At 44.0% G+C, this 25,046-nt stretch overlaps 1 protein-coding gene across 2 annotated transcripts; it reads right to left on the bottom strand.

The window, feature by feature from the left end:
- Positions 1 to 11,012: 11,012 nt before the first annotated feature.
- On the bottom strand, positions 11,013 to 24,258 carry noctb (nocturnin b). Of its 2 annotated transcripts, none has more exons than XM_083692695.1 (4): positions 24,133 to 24,258; positions 14,174 to 14,455; positions 13,102 to 13,433; positions 11,013 to 12,660 (listed from the first exon to the last, which is right to left on the bottom strand). In XM_083692695.1, exons 2-4 carry the CDS (start codon positions 14,445 to 14,447, stop codon positions 12,139 to 12,141), a joined length of 1,128 nt encoding a protein of 375 aa, XP_083548821.1. In that variant the 5' UTR covers positions 14,448 to 14,455; positions 24,133 to 24,258; the 3' UTR covers positions 11,013 to 12,138. The 2 variants fall into 2 exon arrangements, with proteins under 2 accessions (XP_083548821.1, XP_083548820.1); XM_083692694.1 differs by lacking the exon at positions 24,133 to 24,258 and adding an exon at positions 16,977 to 17,294.
- Between the last annotated feature and the right edge of the window lie 788 nt (positions 24,259 to 25,046).

Genomic DNA, 25,046 nt, shown 5'->3' with positions numbered 1-25,046 from the left:
CCTGCAAAAAAAGAAGTGCAACAACTTCAGTAGCATGAACATTTCAAATAGCCACATTCTGCTCATGGGGCATGTTCCATACCATGACGCCACCAAGCTGCTGACAACAAATGCACATTTCCAATGCCACCGACTCTGCAGCTAAGGAACATGCAATACTTAACTTCGCAGACACAAGACAGGAAGTTGCAGTTTTGCTCAAGTTCTTCAACTATTTGGATGAAACTGAAAGTCACATACGCACAGCAATAACATACATGAGCACAAGTTTTTCAGCTAAATATTGCTTTCACAAAAGTTACAGTATATAAGACACACAAATCTATTGAGTAAGTGTTGACAACAAAATGGAATTATTTCCTTGACAGCATATAGCTATTTCTCCCATTATAGTTCATCTTACCCCATGTTAACTCTCATTGCTCAACAGTCAGCCTGTACTCACAAATGAAATAGGTCATCAGTAATACAACATGTGGCCTGGCATACAGGAGAGAATAGATGACTGTAAATGTTTTTTTGGGCACTTTTTGTGTTACAGTCATGCCATTTTTGTTGTTGTAACTACCTGCATGACTCTGAATATTTGAGATGAACTTGATTTATATTTATAGTAAGCAATCATATTCTCTGTAACAGGCACAGTACTACCATAAACTATATAGTACAATGTTTTTCTGCTGTGTGAAATAACTGTTCTAACTGTTTTTCACATTTGTTTTCAAATTAAAGTTGTCCAACCTGCAATGAGTATTTATCTTTATAGTTACTATTTAGTGTGTCATTATGAAATTAAGGGGTGTGTTAACTGTTTAAGTTGAATACTGTTTCAAGAAATGTGCTTAAGCGATCGAGAAAAACTGTAACCGTGGTGCAGTTACACCTGTTCTTAAAACATTTGACAATGAACAATTTTGCTAATCTTGGAGAGAGTGGGCCTGACATTTGCGATAAAGTATTGCATTAGCTTCCTTACATTCAAAGGCACAGACTATATCACTCAACAGAACATCACAGCCACTCTTCACAACCTTCTAGACAAGGCAGAAATCTAACTCCAGAGAAACTGACTACTGCACACGTAGCTACACCTGTTTTCTTTACAGACATACCCGTGGCTCTAACCTCAGTGGTCATGAAGTGCTTTGAGAGGCTGATTAAGGACTACATCTGCTCCTCCCTCCCTCCGACCTTGGCCCCGCTGCAGTTCGCATATAGACCAAATAGATCAACGGATGATGCAGTCTCCCAGGTCCTCCACACCACTCTCTCTCACCTTGACAGTCAGAAGGGGGGCTATGTGAGAATGCTGTTTATAGATTACAGCTCAGCGTTCAATACTATAGTCCCCACCAGACTGGCTGATAAAACGATTGGATTAAAACTGAACACTCCCCTGTGTGCCTGGATCCTGGACTTCCTGACATCCAGGCCACAGGTGGTCAGGGTGGGTAGACACACCTCCAGCTCACTCATCCTGAGCACAGGGTCCCCCCAGGGCTGCGTCCTTAGTCCCCTCCTCTACTCCCTGTACACCCACGAGTCATGGTGGGGCTGATCTCAGACAACAATGAGAAAGCCTACCTGGACGAGGTGGCGGACCTGTCACTCTGGTGTCAGGAGAATAGCCTCATCCTGAATGTCTCCAAGACAAAAGAGCTGATTGTGGACTTCAGGAGAGCACAACAACTAAGGACCTACACGCCGCTGGACATCGGTGGGACTACCTGGGAGTCCACATCTCAGAAGACCTGACCTGGACTACCCACATCAGCATACTGGTGGGAAATGCAAGGCAACGCCTGTTCCATTTCAGGCAGCTGAGGAAATTCAAAGTCTCCCGGAGGATCCTTCAGTCCTTCTACTCTGTGGAGAGCATCCTGGCTGGTAACATCACCGTCTTGTACGGTAACAGCACGACCCAAGACAGGCGAACTCTGCAAAGGGTGGTACGCCTTGCAGAAAGGACCATGGGAGCTCCAAACCCCCCCCCCCCCCTCCATGTCCTGTACACCAGCAGGTGTAGGACCAGAGCCTGCAGGGTAATGAAGGACCCTCACCACCCGAAAAATGGACTGTTCCAGCTGCTGCATGACGCCTTCGCTGTCATGCAGCAAGAACAGAGAGGCTTAGACTGAGTTTCTTCCCCCATGCCATCATCATCAACGATGACCCCACCAGTGCCCCCCTCAAGTCACTCACACACTCACTGACATCATAACACATACTCACACACATAACTACCCATTGCAGACTCATCTTTCACTGTAATTAACTGTACTGTCAACCCGTCATTGCCATTGTATATAGCCATTCCATTGTGTACATTGCTGTTTATACTGCTGTTTATATTCTATTTATTTATAAACTTATTGTTGCACTCCTCTGTGGCACTGTCACTTTTGCATTTCACTGTATACTTGTATGCACATGACAAATAAAGAATCTTGAATCTTGAACTTTTCTGATCAAGGAGAGAGCAGGCCTGATATTTGAGATAAAGCTTTCAGAAAACTGACCCCAGGACTGCCCAGATTCAAACCTACAATCCTTACATTCAAAGGCACAGACTTTGTCGCTCAATAGCACAAAACAGCCATTCTTCACAACCTTATAGACAATGCAGGAATCTAACCCCAGAGAAACTCACTACTACACATGTAGCTACACCTGTTTTCTTTAGCGGACATTGTGAGTGGTGGTGAGTCAAAAACCTTTTCGACCAAGTTATGTTCTGACTTTTGGTACATGGAGTTGAATCCTAGACTGTGATTTGAGGTTGTATGAACTGTGACAAGCAACCACTGCTAGAGAGCAGAGGCAATGCATCATGACTGTGTAAATCTCCACATACAACTACACTGTGTAAAATGATCTCACACAACACATGAGTGGAACAGCATGGAAGGAGGTTCAGAGGCAGGTAGCAGTCAAGAGTTTTTATGTAACTCCCAGGGCAAATCCCTGTAGCCAAAAAGACAGGTAAAAAGGGAGGCAAGTCATGTAAACTCAAATCTAAAACACTCAATCAAACAAAACTAAAATAATTATTTCTTACTGTAACTTGTTTGATGAAGGCAACAAGAAGAACTTCTTCAAAGGCCGTTGTTGGGGCTTGGCAATGAGGTTCAGCTGGGCTCCAACAAAGGCTGGCGGGAGGGGCGTGGCAGTGGGGGTGGGATTGTGAGGGGAAGTGTCATAATTCAAACACTCCTGGGGAGCTCTGAGAGTTATGACAGTGAGTTCATGTTCTCACATTTTTAGGAAGATGTCTGACACCTCAGTGGCCGTGTGGTTAAGACCTGTGTGAAGTCTCCAAGGTCTGAAACTAATTTGAACTAAAATCTTACATTTTCTACTTCCTAACAATCTTTTGTGGCATAATTGAACTGCTGTGGGACAATTAAACAGTGAAAACACTGCTTTGTCTTTATTTCAATTCACATTTCTGGAAAATGTTAAGTCGTGAAAATCACATGTTACCTGAGAGCATGTGTGATGCACTATAAGTCCTTGTCACGTACACTTGGTACAAATCTTCCCTGCAATTATGGTTCAAATCCCACCTGACCTAAAAGTTTCTGTAACTTTACAATATGTCAAGAAAGTATATTGTTAAAATAGTGGGCAAACACATTACCCCTTTGGAATATCTCAAAGGGGTAATGTGTGTCACCAGTACATTGATGTATTACTGAGTATATTAAGCTTTGAATATGGGAGAGAGAGAGAAATACAGAAGCCGTAAAGGTTTAGAGATGGCACCTCGAACATGCAGGGGCCATTTTGTCAAGGCTAAGGTGGCCATCTTGGTTTAGCATCATGGCATATGCATGGTCTTCATCATAATTCTGCACTCCTATTTCTGTGTACTGCAACCCATGGATGTAAAACCAGGAGATTAAACTTATTTTTTAAGCCTTGAGGAACCATGTTGAGGAGAGCAGAAGTGTACACTTCAGGACAAAGGGTACAGATTTGAGACTCAATTGTTTTATTTGCATGCCCAAAAGGGAAAACCATGGCTAAAGTGACTGATTTCCATATCAAATCAAATTCTGGGTGAATGTTAGGCTACATAATATATTTGTTCATAATTAAATTGCTCAAAAAGCAGCAAGTGGCAGCAATTGTTCCTTGGTTCTGGGATGAATGATGTTGACCAATTTGTTAGCAGCCTACAGTGTCTTGTGAATTTACACAGCTTTTCTGTTTGCTGTTGGATGCTGTTACTTTGTAGCTAGCTTTGTAAAATTGTCAGCAACTCCTCTTATAAGTTAGTGAACAAGTCTAGTGCTGACTAACATGGGAGGAAAGTAAAATGTCAACAAATTATATAATTTGTTTATTTGATTGAGTTTTACTACCCAGAGCATGCACCCTATAACATGAGCAGATCATGGTAACCAACTCAACCTCTTAAATCACACCTATCAAAAATAGAGGATTTGAAGGAGCGTAGCAGGGCTAGATTTGTACATAAAAAGTCCTGGAAAATGACAGAAACCTAATTTTCATGTTTGGGTGCATCTAATTTGATCTGGTGAAGCCAAAACTCAAACAAAACACTGGAAATCACAATTTGCTAAACTAAAACTACTTACTAGATGCACAGGAAAAACACCTCAAAAACTAAATGCACATGCTTTCAGCAAGGAGTCCATCAGCAAAGGACTTGCTGGGGGTGTGTCCCAGTCCTTTTATACTGGCCCTGCCAGTGAAGCCCATTGGCTGAAGGCAAGATTGGATGGATTGATTGGGTTAGAGGGATGTCAATCAGACTATAGGTGCAGTACCACTGTGGTGGATGGAAATCCTGGCATTGATCAACTTCATGCACACTCCACACCAACAGGTGCATGTCTGTGCATGGGACCTCACACTGCTCAGACCATTGCCCTCCCAAGCCACATCCAACTGGTGTTAAAAGCTGCTACTGTGTACACATCTACAATGACAGCCTAATATGTACTGGACTCCTATGGTTCTTTGCAATATGATCATCTTTGAGATTCAGATTCAGAAAAGCTTCATTGCCCCACACTCGGGCAATTGGTCTTGTTCATATACATTATATTGCACATACACATTACAGAACAAAAGGGATTGTTGCATTCGATCAGATTCATCTGGATAGGTCTGGAACAAGGTCTGGCTTTACGGGGAATAAAGATCGAAAAACAAGGCACAATTGTCTCTGAATGTTAAACACCTCTACCTATGGGATGACATTACCGTAGATAACTTTATTCTACCTGGCCTGTGTTGTCTGAACCCAACCAATGGATTTTATGTGTTTGACAATCAAGAACGGGTGTGTAAGTGATAATGAAACTACACATTTTCAGGTGTGTTTGCCAGCCTCCATTGCTCCAGACCTATTCAGATGAATCCGATCTAATGCAACAATCACCAGGATAGAAACAGTTGGCAGATCTCGCTCTAACATTGAGTCTATGGGGAACCAAACTGTCAAAACTGACCACTTGTTTTAGATTTGTAACCACCTCCATCTAGTGGATGGGTTCATCATTAAACCTGATTCATCTGGATTGTCTGAATCCATAGCTATTCCACCATGGATTTCATTATCCCAAGTTTGACATGTAAAAAAATAAAAAAATAAAAAACACATTTTGATCAATCAATAAAGTTTATTTGCATAACGCTTTTTACATCAACAAATGTCACAAAGTGCTTCACAATAAAATAATACTAAACAATGTAAACAATAAGTACAATACAAACAATATGATCTCACACCAAATCATAGATCGCCAGGAGTAAGCCAAGGAGAAAACTCCCCAGAGGGGAGAAAAATATAGGGCACAGTGGCAAGGAAAAACTCCCCAGAGGAAGAAACCTTGAGAGGAACCAGACTCCAGGTGGACCCATCCTCCTCTGGCTGATCAGATGCTGAAGAGTAAACTAATGTGGAATGTGGTGTGGTGAAGAGTTCAGCGGTCCATAGTGAAGGGCAGCTTTCTGATGGGACCCGGGTGGGGCGACAAGGACCAGGATATAGGGTGGAGTAGACTCAGCCTGGATGAATTCAGGAACTGGAGTCTAAGACAGGACAAAGAGGACAGAAGATTAGAGGCTGTTGTAAACTGAAAAACTGATACATGAAACGGTAGGAGAGAATCAGCATAAAGCAGGTGGCCTGAGGCCTCTGGCACATCTGAAATACATCTAAAGGAGGAGGCCAGCGCCCGCTTACACCGCATCCACTCTGTCACGGGCGGGGGGGGGGGGTTAACTACCTATGGATTCAGACAATCCAGATGAATCAGGTTTAATGATGAACCCATCCATTGACTGGAGGTAGTTACGGATTTAAAACAAGTGGTCACTGTTTTATTACTGCAACGCATCAGGCCTCTGCAGCTCATCCAGAACGCTGCCGCTCCTCTGGTGTTCAATCTCCCCAAGTTCTCCCATGTCACTCCCCTCCTCAGCACCCTCCACTGGCAACCGGGAGCAGCTCGCATCAGATTCAAGACCCTGGTGCTTGCCTACCGGGCGGAAAAGGGAACAGCCCCTCCCTACTTGCAAGCAATGGTCAGCCCCCAAACCCCTGCCCGATCAGTCCGCTCTTCCACCTCGGCTGGCCACCTGGCACCGCCGCCTCTACGTGGATGCAGCAGCCGCGCTACTCGGTCTTGGATTTTCACTGTCCTGGCGCCCCGCGGGTGGAACGAGCTTCCCACTGCGGTCAGGACTGCAGAGTCACTACCGATCTTCCTCCGTAGATTGAAGTCCTCCATCTCTTCAGGCTACATCTCAACTGTCCCTCCTAAATACCTTTTCACCCCCCGCTACCCCCATGTACAGTTCATAAAAAAATAAAAAAATAAATGAATCCTTCTTCTACTAGCATTGTGACTGCCAATGGCCCCTTTTCGTATGATGACTGATGTATAGATGATTCACTTACGTTTGACAAATGTACTTGTTGTAAGGCGCTAAATGTCAAAAATGTAAACGGTCAGTTTTGAGAGTTTGGTTCCCCATAGACTCAATGTTAGAGCTAGATCTGCTAACTGTTCGTATCTCGGTGATTGTTGCAGTAGATCGGATTCATCTGGATAGGTCTTAAACAACAAGATGGCGGACTACCCACAATGCCTTTCCCCAATCAAGGAAGCGTCGGAGAATGACAAACGGACATGACGTCATTCCGTTTATTTAGAACCAACACACCTGACTAAAATTTCCTTGATTGGGGAATGGCATTGTGGGTAGTCCGCCATCTTTATTTAAGACCTATTCAGATGAATCCGATCTACTGCAACAATCACCGAGATACGAACAGTTAGCAGATCTAGCTCTAACATTGAGTCTATGGGGAACCGAACTGTCAACTGATTTAAAATGAAACTGATCGACCTCATGTGCGTTTGTCATTCTCCGACGCTTCAGAACTATACTTGAATAAATAATATCTATGAAATTCAACCGTTCTTCTTGTTCTGAAATGATGGTAATTGTATTTCTGCTATATTCATGTCACAAAACCTATGTCACCCTATTATTCTATCCAGATTGTTTGGGAGGTTTAATTTCATCCTTGTAGCTACAGTATCAGTGTACCCAGGATGCAGGTCATGATGTTGTCCACATGAGGGCGCTGATGATCTCACTGGAGGATGGGTCCACTGGAGGATGGGTCCACTGGAGGATGGGTCATCAGCGCCCTCATGTGGACAACATCATGACCTGCAATCTGCATCCTGGGTACACTGATACTGTAGCTACAAGGATGAAATTAAACCTCCCAAACAATCTGGATAGAATAATAGGGTGACATAAGTGACAAATCATTTTCATACAAATCCCCCCCCCCCCCCCGCTACCCCCCCCCCCCCCATGTACAGTTCATAAATAAATAAATAAATAAATGAATCCTTCTTCTACTAGCATTGTGACTGCCAATGGCCCCTTTTCGTATGATGACTGATGTATAGATGATTCACTTACGTTCGGCAAATGTACTTGTTGTAAGGCGCTAAATGTCAAAAATGTAAACGGTCAGTTTTGAGAGTTTGGTTCCCCATAGACTCAATGTTAGAGCTAGATCTGCTAACTGTTCGTATCTCGGTGATTGTTGCAGTAGATCGGATTCATCTGAATAGGTCTTAAACAACAAGATGGCGGACTACCCACAATGCCATTCCCCAATCAAGGAAGCGACGGAGAACGACAAACGGACATGACGTCATTCCGTTTATTTAGAACCAACACACCTGACTAAAATGTCCTTGATTGGGGAATGGCATTGTGGGTAGTCCGCCATCTTTATTTAAGACCTATTCAGATGAATCCGATCTACTGCAACAATCACCGAGACACGAACAGTTAGCAGATCTAGCTCTAACATTGAGTCTATGGGGAACCAAACTGTCAACTGATTTAAAATGAAACTGATCGACGTCATGTGCGTTTGTCATTCTCCGACGCTTCAAAACTATACTTGAATAAATAATATCTATGAAATTCAACCGTTCTTCTTGTTCTGAAATGATGGTAATTGTATTCCTGCTGTATTCATGTCACAAAATTTATGTCACCCTATTATTCTATCCAGATTGTTTGGGAGGTTTAATTTCATCCTTGTAGCTTACAGTATCAGTGTACCCAGGATGCAGGTCATGATGTTGTCCACATGAGGGCGCCGATGATTCCACTGGAGGATGGGTCCACTGGAGGATGGGTCCACTGGAGGATGGGTCCACTGGAGGATGGGTCCACTGGAGGATGGGTCATCAGCGCCCTCATGTGGACAACATCATGACCTGCAATCTGCATCCTGGGTACACTGATACTGTAGCTACAAGGATGAAATTAAACCTCCCAAACAATCTGGATAGAATAATAGGGTGACATAAGTGACAAATCATTTTCATACAAATCCCCCCCCCGCTACCCCCATGTACAGTTCATAAAAATAAATAAATAAATAAATGAATCCTTCTTCTACTAGCATTGTGACTGCCAATGGCCCCTTTTCGTATGATGACTGATGTATAGATGATTCACTTACGTTTGGCAAATGTACTTGTTGTAAGGCGCTAAATGTAAAAAATGTAAACGGTCAGTTTTGAGAGTTTGGTTCCCCATAGACTCAATGTTAGAGCTAGATCTGCTAACTGTTCGTATCTCGGTGATTGTTGCAGTAGATCGGATTCATCTGAATAGGTCTTAAATAAAGATGGCGGACTACCCACAATGCCATTCCCCAATCAAGGAAGCGTCGGAGAATGACAAACGGACATGACGTCATTCCGTTTATTTAGAACCAACACACCTGACTAAAATGTCCTTGATTGGGGAATGGCATTGTGGGTAGTCCGCCATCTTGTTGTTTAAGACCTATTCAGATGAATCCGATCTACTGCAACAATCACCGAGATACGAACAGTTAGCAGATCTAGCTCTAACATTGAGTCTATGGGGAACCAAACTGTCAACTGATTTAAAATGAAACTGATCGACGTCATGTGCGTTTGTCATTCTCCGACGCTTCAGAACTATACTTGAATAAATAATATCTATGAAATTCAACCGTTCTTCTTGTTCTGAAATGATGGTAATTGTATTTCTGCTATATTCATGTCACCCTATTATTCTATCCAGATTATTTTGGAGGTTTAATTTAATCCTTGTAGCTACAGTATCAGTGTACCCAGGATGCAGGTTGCAGGTCATGATGTTGTCCACATGAGGGCGCTGATGATCCCAATGCTGTTCCATTAAGTAGTGGAATGTCACTGTGCTGCGGGTCAGCTGGCAAAATTGTTTTATTTGCATGTCAACAAAGGGAACATCGTGGCTAAAGTGACTGATATCCATATTAAATCATGTGTAAATATTAGGTTACATACTTTATTTGTTCATAATTAAATTGCTCAAAAAGCAAGAAGTGGCATCTTTCTTGTTTTTTAGCTGGCTATAATGACCAATTTGTTACAGCCTACAATTCATGCAGCATTTCTGTTTGCAGTTGGAGGTCATTACATTTGAGTTACTTTGTTGCTAGCTTTTGGAAAATTGTCAGCAACTACTCATAAGCAAACAGGTAATTTTTCTACTTTGCAAAATACAACACTGTGCTATGTTAGCTCAAACTGGATAACTTTAACTACATTTTCTTACCTTTGTATTCAGTCTTGTTGCATTTCACCCCAGTTTGGCCAGTTTCATCTAATTTCAGTTGTCACCTGTACCTGCGGGGAGCTGACAATGTGTGCACTGCTAGTGCTGGCTAACATGGGAGGAATGTAAAACGCCAACAAATGATAAATTGGTTAATTTGATTGTTGTACTACCTAGACCTACTGAAGTATAACATGAGCAGTTCGTGGTGACCAACACAACCTCTTAAATCACACCCATCGAATACTGAGCATTTGCGGGAGAGTAGCAGGGCTAGATTTTTACGTAAAGAGTTCTGTAAAATGACAGAAACCTCATTTTCATGTTTGGGTGAATCTAATTTGATCTTGTGAAGCCAAAACTGAAACCAAACACTGGAAACCACCATTTGCAGAACTAAAAGCACCTACTAGATGCACAGAAAAACACCTCAAAACAGCTGTTGTTAACACCTCAGAAGACGGCTATTGCTGGAGCTAAAATGCACATGCTTTCAGCAAAGGACTTGCTGGGGGTGTGTCCCAGTCCTTTTATACTGGCTCTGCCAGTGAAGCCCATTGGCTGAAGGCAAGATTGGATGGATTGATTGGGTTATAGGGATGTCAATCTAACTATCCACTGTGGCGGATGGAAATCCTGTCGTATGTATCAATGAAGATCCTGATTCCCCCAGGCCTCAATTTCAATTTCCATGTTCATTAACAAGATTCTTCTTCCTTCTCTCCTCAGAAACTGGCCTTGTCAGGACACACAGAGGATAATGTAATCCCAAAAAGTGGCCTGAGATTCACTTTCCAAAGAGACACCTATTTCACTTCTGATTCTCATACACTCTGACAAAGAACATGCTATCTAGCACCAACAAGATTTTTTGATGTTTATTTGTCTTGGTAGGAGAACAACAATTGATTTTTAGCAATTCTATCTCTGAATATAGGCATCAAAAGGTAAAATGACACAGAATTCAAGCATTGAAATAAACTATAATTGGAACAGGTTGTGTTGACATATCATGGGAGTATTTGCACATCAATCAAACAACAATAAAACAATATTTACAAAAGGATTCCTGGGTCATTTTCATTGGGCCCGAAACAGTAGAAACCGCTTTCTACGGATCGAAATGCGGAAGGGCACCACTTCAGTTTGCCAATAAAACACTGTTTTCTGTGGCAAAACCTTTTGTTACTTTGTGCCTACTGAACACGACCCTGAACAGTGCAAACATTAACCACTTTAGTCCTTCCTCGTCTACTAGTAGTGTGAACAGATCGAGTCCGTTAAATAGTGAATTGACGTACAAGTCAGATCGGTGGAATAAAAGAAAACAGTAGTGTGAACAAATCAGGTCTGTCGAACAGTGACTGACAAGTCAGATCAATGAAATAAAAGACAAAAAACACAAGGTTTGATGCTAAGCATAGTCTAAAGAGTTACATGAGTGTGAGCAAGAGCGTTTTTCTTAAAATCAAACTGCTTTCCAGTGTTGGCAAATGAACCATATGGCTTGAGGTATCTGACCAGGTATTGCTAGAGGTATGGTACACACACACGCACACGCGCACGCACACACGCGCACACACGCGCACACACACACACACACACACACACACACACACAGGTAATGCATGAAAGAACAGGGGTCCATCTCAATAGTCTAAAGTGGCAGTTTAAGGTACAGGTGCCATGGACCTCATGAAGAAGACATTTGTATTACAGCAGTCTTGGTAAAGTACAGCATGGATAACCCTTGTGCTGAAATGTACAAACACACCACAACAGGTAGGATGTTATCACAGTGTCCCAGGAACTATACAAGTTTTACACACAGAGACAGGTGGTACCATACTGTTGAACCACTATTCCAACCAGGTGACACAACTCAACAGGTGTCATTGGAACATCTTCTATTATGGCTTGTTATGGCTATGTTATCCTTCCTTCTCTCTTCTCTCTCCTCCTTTCCCTCCCTCCCTCCTTCCCTCACTCCTCCTCCTGTTCTGTAAAGCTAAAGTCACACACTAACGAGAGGTGGTCGGAGGGGTAGTTATAGGACGGTAGCCTATTTGGCCCAATCTGTTCCTCTGTGGGCATGTCCAAAACCGCGTCCACATTGAACACCTCCCGAGAGTACCAGATATAGTCCAGCGTACTACAACACTCCCCCGTAGGGCGGATCTTCCATGTGGTGTAGGCCGGTTCTGAAAGTCCGTCGGGGCTCAGCCTCTTGTAGGCAGAGTCCAGGCCGAGAGGTGACGAGGCGAAGTGACGGTAGACCTCCTCCGAAGGGTCGGCGTTGAAGTCCCCGCAAACCAGCAGAGGGGTGTCTGCGTCCGTGCTTGAAGGACCCACCTCTCCCTGGGTGGCGGTCTGGAGGTTGCGTAACAGGTAGGAGCCCTGGGCACTCCGGAGACGCTCCCAACCGCTCCGCGCCTTCAGGTGGGTTACGGCCACGCACAACCTCCTTCCTGTTGCCCGGCAACGAAGCGTTGTGATTAGGGCCACCTGTAGGAAGGCGACGCACCGACAGTTAAGAGTGGTGGTTCTCGTATTTCTGACACGATTGTGTGTTGAACAGTTGAAATCGAAAGAGGGGAATTCTATCGAGAGGGACCACGTGGAGGATAGTGAAAAGGATGTGGTGGAAGTGGGGTGGATGCTCTACAGAAAATATGGGCCTTTTGTCAATTGTTAGAAACTCGATTCCTCACGTCCTCTCATCTGTCCTCCACTCGCTTCCTTCTCAAACGCATTGGAGGAGAGTATCTAAGGGGAGGGACCTAGATCTTCTCCTCCAATGCATTTTGAGTAGGAAGTGGAGTGGAGGAGAGGAAGCGAGGAATTGAACTTCTAACAATTGACAAAGGAAACCCAACAGGTACAAGTTAAGTATAATTCATAGACAGTAGATAACACAGTAGCCAGCTGATTAGTATGCCTACACACCTGGTTGCTTGGGATCAGCACCGCGGACAGACGGATGCTAGCGCTATCCAGGAGCTCGAAGCGGGAACTGTCGAAGAACAGCGCACACCCGTCTGGTCCGTTGTTGCCCTCAACGACCAAGCACGGCGACCGTGGCTTGGGGCAGAAGTGGCCTTGGTAACCGAGGCTGGCCAGGATCGGCTGGAAGAAGTCATAGTAGTGGTCGACTTCCTGCATGCACAGGATGTGAGGTCGGTAGGTGAGGATCTCCTCCAGGATGAGGTACTTCCTCTCGGCCCAGGTGAGGGCGTCGAGGGGGCACCTGACGAAAATGTCCATCCCCTCACCCAAAGCTGCAGAGGAGAGGGAAAGAAAAGCACATTAGATCACATCAGTCATACTGGCCCTCTTTATCATGACAGCAACCTATCGCTAATTCATCTCTATTTGGATGGTTTTGTGAGTGAAAGAGAGATGGACTGTACATTTGACTCTATATGGACAGTAAAGCGTTTGAACTTCCAACTGCAATACTTCTGAGGATGTTTATTTAACATGAATAAAGACAACAATATATATACAGACCACACTATGTATGACCAGTTCCCATTATATCATCAAACAGCAGCATACGGTCTGTATATATAGCATACGGTATATCCCATAAAAATATAACTCTCATTGGCTAATGTAAGGAATATGTTGAAAGGAGAGTTTTGGCGTTGCCGTGACAATTATCTGTCGAATTCAATGTGTCATCCTACCGTCCATTGTTTTTTTGTTTTTTTTATGACAACGGATGATAGGATGCCAATAGAAAACATGGTCAATGGGCTTTAGAGCACAGCTAGTTCTGTACTGGGCCGTATGTCCCCTTCTGCTCCCTATAACTAGGGTGGGTAATTCCTATGAGTTGGGTCTTCTTCTTCAATAAGGTTTATCTATAGATTGTTAAATGGCTTTCAGGTGCTTGACGCCATCTACTGGTGCCAATAAATTACTGAGCTTGAGCTGAGTTGAAGAAAGTTGACTACATGACACAGTTAATTTAGGGGAGACCGCCCTCTAGTGGTTATAACTGGGTGTTTCTTACCTTGAGCCAGAATGTTCCACTGCATGACCCGTATGGGCCTGTTGGGGGCACTGTCCCCGGCCAGGCTGACAAAGCCTCTGTGGGGCCGGGGGGGCCTGTCCCTCAGGGCTTCCTCACACTTCCTGAGCAACTCCGGGGGGTCAGCAGGCTCAGGGGGGGTCAGGGAGCCCTGGTCGTGGGGGTACGGTGGAGCCTGGTGGGCCAGGGAGCCAGGGCTGTTCTTGCTGAGGGTCTGGGCCAGGGCGTTGTATAGTCGACTTGGACCTCCACCCATCGGACAGACTATAGTTAGGGGGGGAGGGGGGGGGGGGACAAGAGAGAGATTTGGGAGATAGTAAGAGAGAGATGATGAAGGGTTGGGGTTGAAGGAGAGAGTGTCAGAGATAAAATCTCATGGTTACGAGGAAGACACAAGGCTTGTTTTCTCTCTAAAAGCACAAGATGCTTGCGTGCTTTTTCCTCGAATCACTGCACACGGTGTCACAGTTCAGTGAACTGTAGAAGCTCAGTCAGTCTGTTTCCCCCTCAACGCTGATGTTACAAGCACCATTCCCCAGCCAGGTGAGCCGTCTGGACCACACAGCTCACTCTCGCACATCGCCCCTCCACCACTTGGCTGACAAAGGGGTCACAGAGCTGATCCTTGCCCAGAAATAGGTGTCGGTCTCTGGGTATAAAGCCCCTGTCAACCTGCCCTGCCCTGCCTTATCCTCCACGTGCTTGGACCCTCACACTCATTTGTCACCAGAACTAGTGTTGTGCTTCTCTACGTCCACTGCTGTATCAACAGCAGCAGGTGACGCTTATCCTTCCTGTTTTACTATCACATCCTCCTTATCATAAACACACCCATCTAAGCCACACAGGAGCAAGTGCAAAGGTCAGTTTGGGGTTGCTGTCAGGAGGTGGAAGACTAAAAGTCACCACAGAGGAGAGAGGAAGAGGACCACAGAAGAGATTTAATGTTATTATTTACGATAATAACTCTTTCAAAAATATTGTTTTTCATCTAAAGTATGTAGGCCTTTTTAAGTAGGCTATTGTACTGTGGGGATTGTACTATTGTACTCTGGGTGTTTGATATGCCGTTACAACATTTGCTTCTCAGCTGGCAGGATGAGTTTTAACTTATGAGTCAATGTGTGTGATACAATGAGCCCGTACTCAATTTCTCCTTCCAACACCTTCCACTGATCTGTGTGTATTCCCATTTTTTGCTATACCTCTCCAGCTACAGCCAGTAGTAAATGGAGCTTGTGTGTGTGTGTGTGTGTGTGTGTGTGTGTGTGTGTGTGTGTGTGAGTGTGCATGCGTGCGTGCGTGCGTGTGCGTGCGTGCGTGCGTGTGTGTGTTTGTGTGTGTGTGTGTGTGTGTGTGTGAGAGTGTGCATGCGTGCGTGCGTGCGTGTGCGTGCGTGTGTGTGTTTGTGTGTGTGTGTTTATGACTCAGTGTATGTGCTCCATGTCTTCCTATCTCTCCCCAGTCCAATCTCAGCCAGTCAATACAAAGCAGTGAGGGAGATATCTGTGTGTACAGACTAGAGGACACAGCTGTCTATCTCTAATCCTCAAGGGTGGTTAACGCTTTTTAGCTGAACTTCAAAGGGCCCGTCTCTGAACTGATCACTGCTGGAGGATTAATGTCATCATGTCACTAGAATCTCTTAGATAGAAGCTTGTAACCAGTAACCTCAGTGCTGATTCTGATCTACGGTCAGATTGACATCACAATGGTGAGGGTCAGGTCAGGGAGAGAGTAATCTGATCCTAGATCTGTTGAAAGGTCAACCAATCTAAATACAGTGCCCTAAGCAATGGGACAGTGAAGCATATTTTTCTTCTTTCTGCTGTCACATTATTTATGCAGATTATTTACGCACTGTAAACCAAACAGCTGAGAGAAATCTGCATTTAAGCTGTTATTCACACTAAACTATAATGACCTCTGTGTTTGCTTTTGTTGGGCCATCAGAGTTGTGTGATTTGGTTATTTGACTTGTTGACTTGGAACTACTGATCACATGCATGTGCACGCACGCATATGCACACGCACGCACGCACGCACGCACGCACGCACGCACGCACACACGCACACACACACACACACACACACACACACACACACACACACACACCATCCTCTAAGACTAATGACATCGTCATTTGAACTGCTACAACAGCCAAATGCAGTCAGAAACACAAGGTATGTTTTCCTAAGGTAAGTCCTCCTTCTAATAATGCATGAAAGAAGTAAGATGAACTTAAACCTGAATGGCATCACTACTGTAGTCATGTAGATCAAAGAGAGATTTCCAGTATGTTGAGTATGCTGGTATGGAGTATGCTGGTATGGAGTATGCTGGTATGGAGTATGCTGGTACTAGGACTCCATAAACTGTATTTAGGCAGCCAGTCCCCAATCCCAACCTTTCCCCCTCAAATAAAGAGTATTTGCCTTGATAAGGAGTTCCATATAGGGGGCTAATGTTGTGGAGGTTTGGGTTTTTTCAGTTAACAATGACAATGGAAAAGATAAATTACCAAGCATCTGTGTGTGACTTTAAGTTGTGAGAACTCAGGCCTTATAGGGCGAAATGTAACCCCCCCGAACACCCCCACTCCCACTCCCACTCCCACCGACATCAACATCAACAACCACGACCACTTTGGCAACATTACATTCCATAATCCACTAAATCCACTTCAATAAGTTTAAATGAGCATACACACAAAACATATGATGCAGGAAAAACAATCAATGTATCAATTCAATGTAAGAAATAAAAAAAAGCAGTCACACTTACCAATAGTCTCCATTGCTTTCTTTTGCTCCTCTCTTTGTGTGTTTGACAGATTACTCTCTTGACACAGGAAAAATCTTATTGAAAAATAACTCTTGCTAAACATCCAATATGAGTGTGAGCTGTGCTGTTGCTCTGAGTGTTTTGACAGTTCCCTACAAGCTTCAGAGAGAGAGAGAGGGAGAGAGAGAGAGAGAGAGAGAAAAGAGGTCAGCAGACCATATGGGGTATTAGTACGTAACAGATCATGTGTTAGGGACAGGATACACTGCGCAATCTCCCAACTGCCAGACAGTTATGCACAGACGCACACCGACACACAGCGACACACACACAAACACACACACACACACACACAGACACACACACACACACACACAGACACACACACCGACACACACACCGACACACACACACACACACACCGACACCGACACCGACACACACACACACACACACACACACACACACACACACACCGTCAGACATAGTCATTTACTGTGTCAGGGAGAACCAGTTTGAATTCCCGACCAAGTAGGTCAAACTCAGCGATAGACAGGGTGCTAGTCACACTTTCAAACAAACACAACAGCCAAATGCAGTCAGAAACATGAATATGTTTTCCTAAGAATAAGTTATCCTTCTAATAGTGTGCTAGGGACAGGATACATTGCACAATCTTCCAACCGCCACACAGTTACGCACACACGCACACACACACACACACACACACCTTTGTTGAATAAACTTGCATAAAACACACCCACAGTTAAACACACATTGGGTAAGAGAACAATCGCATGCACACACACACACACACACACACACACACACACACACACACACACACACAAAGGGGCTGATGTGATGATGACGGTTTTGCAATTGCAACATGTGACCACAGTGTATCAACACACACTTGCTGTAAGAGGCAAAGTGCATCAATATGACCTCACTTATTTCACACACTCGTGTCAACAAACCCTGTTGTATTTTTCCTGCCTCGTCTTGTGGGTGACCACCACACGGGAGATCTTTTTCCAGACCTGTGCTGTTTTCCTGCATTGATTTCACATGCGACAATGAGTAGTTATGAGCTGTGCTCTACTTGTGACTGGTCGTGTCACTGGGTTTGGTGTCACTGGGTTTGGTGTCACTGCGTTTGCCTCGTCAAGGCTTGGTTTTGCCCGCCATTGCAGATGCCAAATCTCCTTCGCAGCCGTTTGACGATTTGGATGCCATTTCGTATGTGTGTGTATGTGTGTGTATGTGTATGTATGTGTATGTGCTGGTGTGAGCATTGATTACTTTGTCTTATGATGACTGTTGGACAGATTATTCACTTACTTAAACAAATGTATTGTTGTACGTCACTTTGGATAAAGGCGTCTGCTAAATGCCATAAATGTAAAAATGTAAATGTATGTCTGCGCACCATGCTAATGTCTAGATTATTATGTCATTTACTGGAAGTAAATGAAAGAATACAATCACTTCTGATTTTTTGTGTCTAATCACTTGTGTTTTACTTCCATGTCAATGCTGCCGTTATTATTAATCATGATGTACTACCTCACCTATTATAACTCATATAACAGGGCCTCTCTGTCTGTGACGCAGTGCCCAGTGGAATGTGGAGAGAACATTTACATTTACATTTTTGGCATTTAGCAGACGCCTTTATCCAAAGCGACTTACAACAAATACATTTGTTTAAGTAAGTGAATCATCTATCCATCAGTTATCATAAGATAAAGTAATCAATGCTCAGACCAGGGGCCATTGGCAATCACAATGCTAGAAGAAGGATTTTTTTTATTATCAGGAGAGAAACTTGTACAGGGGGGGGCAGTAGGGGTGAAGAGGTCTGTAGGAGGGGCCGTTAAGATGTAGCCTGAAGAGACGGGTCTTCAATCTACGGCAGAAGAGAAGTAACTCATGAGGCTGTCCTTGAGTCAGCTGTATCCTTATCTCCTCCTGGTTGTTTGTGTCCTGCTAGTGTCCTGTCTAAGTGGAGGCAGGCAGAGAGAAGCACATCGTTCTGCAGGCTGTTGTCTCTGCGTTGATCGAGTTGTCTCTCGATATATGATTCAATAAAGAAGTTTTTGCTTGATCACACTACTGAGCATGAGTGAAGACTGATGTTCCTTCCACACTACACATCCCCTGAATATGGTAACAATTAGCTTGGCCGTTTTCGGTCACCAGGTGCCTTAAAAAACGTGCATAAAAATTAAGACATTTCTCTAGTCTAACCCTAACCGACAGCCATTTCTACACAACTGATGAGATTTTTCTGATTAAGGGTTTCTACTTTGACCCCATAGTAATTGTTTGATTTCAAATCCAAACTATTGGAGTATAGAGCTGAAATAAGACATTATAAGGGTTTTATAAGGGTTTTATAAGGTTTTATAAGGGTTTTCGGGTGCCATCAGCTTTTGCCCCAGAGCATCGCATTGTGACCAAGAGTTCGCAATGACCTATTCAATGGAACACTGACCTGCACATCCTTCTGTATGCAGCCTGACCTCTATGAGTTTGTATTATCACTCTGAATTGTATGAATTAGGATGTCTAAGACAAGCTTTGAATCCTAGTAGTTTTTGGTTTTATGAATAAACATAAAATCATGACATTAAAATAAAATCAAACATTATGCTACAGATTTGTATACATTCATATCAAATGGATTTCATTTATGTGTCTCGTATGTATCGTTTATCCAGTTTAATGTTTAATGTGTGGTATGGCAACATGCCATACAGTATGTAGATGCAAGTGGATATGCCTTAACAGCAAGTGTTTTCATGCAGTTTTTTTGGTAACACTTTAATATGGGGAACATTTACAGTGTCTTGGAAAGGGGAAGCATTTTGTCTTATTTCAGCTCTATACTCCAACAGTTTGGATTTGAAATCAAACAATTACTATGGGGTCAAAGTAGAGATTCTCAGCTTTAATTCAATGTTTTTTTTTTTTCAGATTGGGCTCACCTGTTTCAGGGCTCCAAAAGTATTGATAATGATCAAAGATAATGTCCAAATGTTTAGTATTTGGTCAACAATCCTTTGCATGCAATAACAGCCTAAAGTCTGAGACCCATTGACCCCACGAGACATTGGGTGTCTTTCTCTGGCGATGCTCTCTACCAGGTCTGTACTATAGATTAAAAACAGGGTGGCAGGCATCAGGGAGTGGAACACTGACGCACCAACAGCTGTCTGCCAAAGTGGAAATGTCAATGTGTCACGCAAGGATCGAGTGACACTGTGTGTGTGTGTGAGTTTGTGTGTGCGTGTGTGTGTGTGTGTGTGTGAGTTTGTGTGTGTGTGTGTGTGTGTGTGTGTGTGTGTGTGTGTGTGCGCATGCGTGAGTGTGTGTTCCCTTAGAGGAGTGTCCAATTGGCACTATATTCCTCTTTGACCTTCACTCCAGACTCTGGCTTAACAACAACAACAAATATAGCTGTGAGCAGCCATGCCCTTGGAACCATAATGTGTCTTCGAGTGACCAATATAGAGTCTTGTTAGCATTTCCTGTAATTTTCTGAGAAATGCTCATGATTTATTCTGTATTTTCAATGTTGTAGCAGACTTTCTTCAGTGGAGAGGGTAGAGCTGGTTGGTCGAGTGTTGTAGAGTTGGTTGGTTAACTTCCAATTACCTGTTCAGTTCTAATTATCCTTCGGGCTGCACAGAAGCAAGAATTCCTCAGACATGGTGACATGACGTTGACAACACTTGTCACGTACGTACTGTAGTACTGGTGTACCATTGTGTGTCCAAGGCATTCCTGATTCATAATTCAGAAATGCAAATAAGCAAAGGTGGGATACCATCATGTGCTCTGGTCTCAACATGTCTCACCAAGTCATCACTACACAGGTAGTGTACAAACAAACCTTTAAAATGATGTGGTGGGTTGGGGCCACATGCACAGAACATTCCAACTATTGTACACACTCTGGCGCTGGGCTCAGTTTTTATTCAAGAGTTGTGAAAGTTCCATAGCAGTTGAAGTAACAATGGGGCTCTCATAATGTTGGCCTAAATCAACATTCCACCATGTTAAGAGTGGAGTTTTTGAGTTACAAAAAGCTGAATAGTGTAAAAAAGTATGAGTATGAGTTTGAAAAATGTGAACGTAAGCAACTCAAGTTAGACCTCTCTGCACGTAAGTGCTGAAGGGTTGTACTCTCCTCGTTGCATTATTATGATGTTTTTAATCAAAACAACCTCTCACTTTAACCACACCGTCACAAGATGAATCGGTGACAAAGACCGATCCATAGTCTTTCATTTTTTGGTCTCCGATAAACATTTCTCTGAGAGTCAGTCCACAAATGGCCTCCAAAACATGGTCTTGTTTCGTCTAAGCATACTAATTCACTGCCTATCACCCAAACAGATGGTTTGCATCAAGGACAAAGTCGACAAAGCCGTGTGTTCTGCGCTGAGCAAGTTAGTTATGCCTTCTGGCTGCGTCCGAGAAAGGTCTGACTCTGTAATCAATTCTGTTTAATAAAAGCCTCAATATTTGACTGGCCAAAACTCTTGAACTTCTCTTCCCCTTTGTTCTGGACCCCAACAGTCTCCTCCTCAATTTTATCATGGGGGACAAAGCTTCGCTGCTTAGACCCTTAACAACAACGAGTAGCTAACTTTCCACTGGCTGCCGAGCTAGCCACTAATACTGTATACCTACCCTATATGACCATGCTGTACTGTACTGATCCTCCCTGACCATAAAAATCACCTATGCTGTCAGTGACTGACACAGCGCCTGAATGGCAATAGCTACAGAGGACACAGAATTCTATTGACACAACATAGAGATATCCAAAGAACTCCACAGCCCCCTCAGTCACAACAAACACTCTGCCAAGCAACCTGTAGCCAATACCGTATCTATCCCACATCCCTGTTGTGCTACATTTAGCACATAAACCGCTGTGTATCTGCCCCTTTACTCCCAATGTGAACAAAGTACTCCTGCTCCATGGCGCTATGCTGTCCTAGGTCATTGTCTCAGATTAGATATGGCGACACCAGTGTCATAAAACTATGGTCCTAGGCTGTGTTGAAAACACAGAATTAGAATATACTGGTAAGGTGATACTATATACGACTATATATACACATTTACATGCCCGCTTGGATGTGACCGGTTTTATAATGTCATCAGGGGAGAGGGGGGAAAGAGTTGACAAACCAGAGACCGAGTGTAGCGCAGTGGGTTTGGGAGGAGTGGTAGCAGTGTTGGCGAGAGGTAGAGAGCTGGTAGAGAGGTAGAGAGCTGGTAGAGAGGTAGAGAGCTGGTAGAGAGGTAAGAGCTGCTAATGTCATCAACCTCCCTTTCAAAGTAGGTGACAAAGTCATCCGCAGACAGGGAGGAGGGAGAGGCGGTGGGTTGAGGAGTGAGGAAAATGTGGAGAACAGTTTCCTTGGGTCAGAGGGAGAGGATGGAATTTTGGAATGGTAGTAAGAAGCTTTAGCAGCTGATGCAGATGAGGTGTAGTTGAGGAGGAGAGAGAGATAAGGTTTTAGGTCATCAGGGAAGCCGTTTTTTCTCTATTTCCTCTCAGCTGCCTGGAGCCTTATTCTACAAGCTTGGTTTCAGACAGCCAAGGAGCGCATGGAGAGGATTGTGCTGGCCTTGAGGTAGTGGACAGAGAGAAGAATCAATCAGACACACCACAGACTAAATCTAGGAAAGTAAATGGGTGCCATTGTCTTCAGTTTGTAAGCAGGTTTCAACAAGCCCCTCAATGTGGGTGTTGTACATTGTGGGTTGTGACTGAATGTTTACTTACATTACCCACTACCCCCCGGTAGTGGGTAATGTAATTACGACTGCCAATGGCCCCTGGTCTGAGCATTGATTACTTTATCTTATGATGACTGATGGATAGATGATTCACTTACTTAAACAAATGTATTGTTGTAAGTCGCTTTGGATAAAGGCGTTTGCTAAATGCCATAAATGTAAATGTAAATGTAAAGTTAGGGTTAGGGTCACACGAGGCCACACTACCGCTGAACTGTTGGCTGCGTGCCTGAAATAACTGGTTGAGAGTCGACATTTCTTGGCTGGTTTGTGGTAAAAGACGATTAGTGTCTTTGGTGAGTCATAACAAGATAAGAGAAGATAAGATCATTTTGTTTTTCACAGTTCCCATGACAACAAACCTGTATGAAATGGTTCCAGCATGCCACCTCCCGGCAAGTGTAGAATTAACCGAGGCGGACACAGGAACTACTACAGGACAACTTTGCGTTTCATCATTAACATAAGCATGTTGGACATATGTTCCAACTGCACCAATCTGTACATCGAGTAGAGAGTGACTCAACTGTCTTAACACTTCACATTCATGTGCTGACCTGCAACCTACTATATGTACTGAGGGAAGAGTCACACTATCTTATTTACTTTACACATGTTCAGACAGAAAAGAGGGAGAGAGAGAAGGAGAGAGAGAGAGAGAGAGAGAGAGAGAGAGAGAGAGGACAAACACACAAATCATAGCAGCTATACCCCATGTCGCGGTGTCCTGCACACCCACACAGAAAAAAACACACCCTGTTACATAGCTAATGAGTGCCTGCACACTGTCCCATATACCAGCGAGAGAGGGAGAGAGAGAGAGAGAGAGAGAGAGAGGGACAGATAGAGAGAGAGACAGAGAGAGAGAGAGAGAGACAGAGAGAGAGAGAGAGAGAGAGAGAGAGAGAGAGAGACAGAGAGAGAGAGACAGAGAGAGAGAGAGAGAGACAGAGACAGAGAGAGACAGAGAGAGAGAGAGACAGAGAGAGAGAGAGAGAGAGACAGAGAGAGAGACAGAGAGAGAGAGAGATAGAGAGAGAGAGAGAGAGAGACAGAGAGAGAGAGAGAGAGAGAGACAGAGAGAGAGAGACAGAGAGAGAGAGATAGAGAGAGAGAGAGAGAGAGACAGAGAGAGAGAGAGAGAGAGACAGAGAGAGAGAGACAGAGAGAGAGAGACAGAGAGAGAGAGAGCAAGCAGCGAGCTGAAAGGTATTACATAACTGTGCCAGGACATGCATGTTAAAACAGCAGAGAGAGGAGCGATAGTTGGCTGGCAGAGGTTACATTTGAAACAAGGTTGAATTGTTTGTTTTGTTGAATGTCCCCTTACCAGAGTGAAGCTGTGCAGTTCCTGCTGATCGCTCTGCTGCTGTGGTTTACTCCTCCTGGCTGTGTGTGTGTGTGTGTGTGTGTGTGTGTGTGTGTGTGTGTGTGTGTGTATGTATGTGTGTGTGTGTGTGTGTGTGTGTGTGTGTATGTGTGTGTGTGTGCGTGTGTGTGTAGGGAAGGATAGTAGGGACCGTGCTTTTCAACTCAACAGCTGCAGAAGAAGGTCATTACAAAAGGGCTCTGTGAAAGCAGTGCTGTTGCTGCCCTCTAGTGGTTTCTTGAGGAAAGTACAATTACTTTACTTCACATGCATGGCGGTTTGTTCTGAATAAAAAAAGTGAAAAATGTGTCCATGGTAATTTACCTGGCTATTGGCTCTGCGCAGCAGTCATTTGGGAAATGGTTATAAGACGGGTCAGGGTTATCAGATGTATGGTCATCCAACCTTCATAGAACTGCTGAAATTCAATCTGATTTTGTGGGTTATCTTCCTCTCCTCTTCTCCTCTTCAGTCTGTTCCCTTGTTCTTTCTCATCTGTAAACCTGTCTCTCTAACTCTCTCTCTTTCTCTACTTCCAGCTCTGTCCTCCTGTCCCCTCTTCCCTCACCTCTTTTTTCAGTCTGTCCTTTGATCCTCTCCCCCTCCCTCATTCTCAATCCTCTCACCCCTCTCTCCCTTTACTCCCAGACAACAGTTTCTCCATTACAATTGTGTAGAATCTTGTCTGACCTCTCCATCTCTCCTCTACCTCCTCTTTTAAAACAGCTGTCTGAGAGGGGGGCTAGTTCATCCCTCTTTTCTTGTCCCTGTGATTTGTCTGTCCGCTAGCCTTTTAGGTTGCTGTCCTCTCTTTCTTTCCCTCCGTAATTCAGCCTTTTGAACAAAAACCGACAAGAAGAGAGAGAGGAGTTATT

Source organism: Argentina silus (genome assembly GCF_951799395.1).
Source record: "Argentina silus genome assembly, chromosome: 21".
Taxonomy (NCBI): Eukaryota; Metazoa; Chordata; class Actinopteri; order Argentiniformes; family Argentinidae; genus Argentina; species Argentina silus.
The sequence above is the reverse complement of the archived record's forward strand: the minus strand, read 5'-3'. Positions and strand labels throughout refer to the sequence as shown.

Coding starts and splice junctions, on each gene's coding strand:
- noctb (XM_083692694.1), bottom strand. CDS start 17,079: ATGTTTAGCAAGAGTTATTTTTCAATAAGATTTTTCCTGTGTCAAGAG. Junction 14,456..16,976: donor GAAAGCAATGGAGACTATTG/GTAAGTGTGACT, acceptor CCCTAACTATAG/TCTGTCCGATGGGTGGAGGT. Junction 12,661..13,101: donor TGCTGATCCCAAGCAACCAG/GTGTGTAGGCAT, acceptor GCCTTCCTACAG/GTGGCCCTAATCACAACGCT.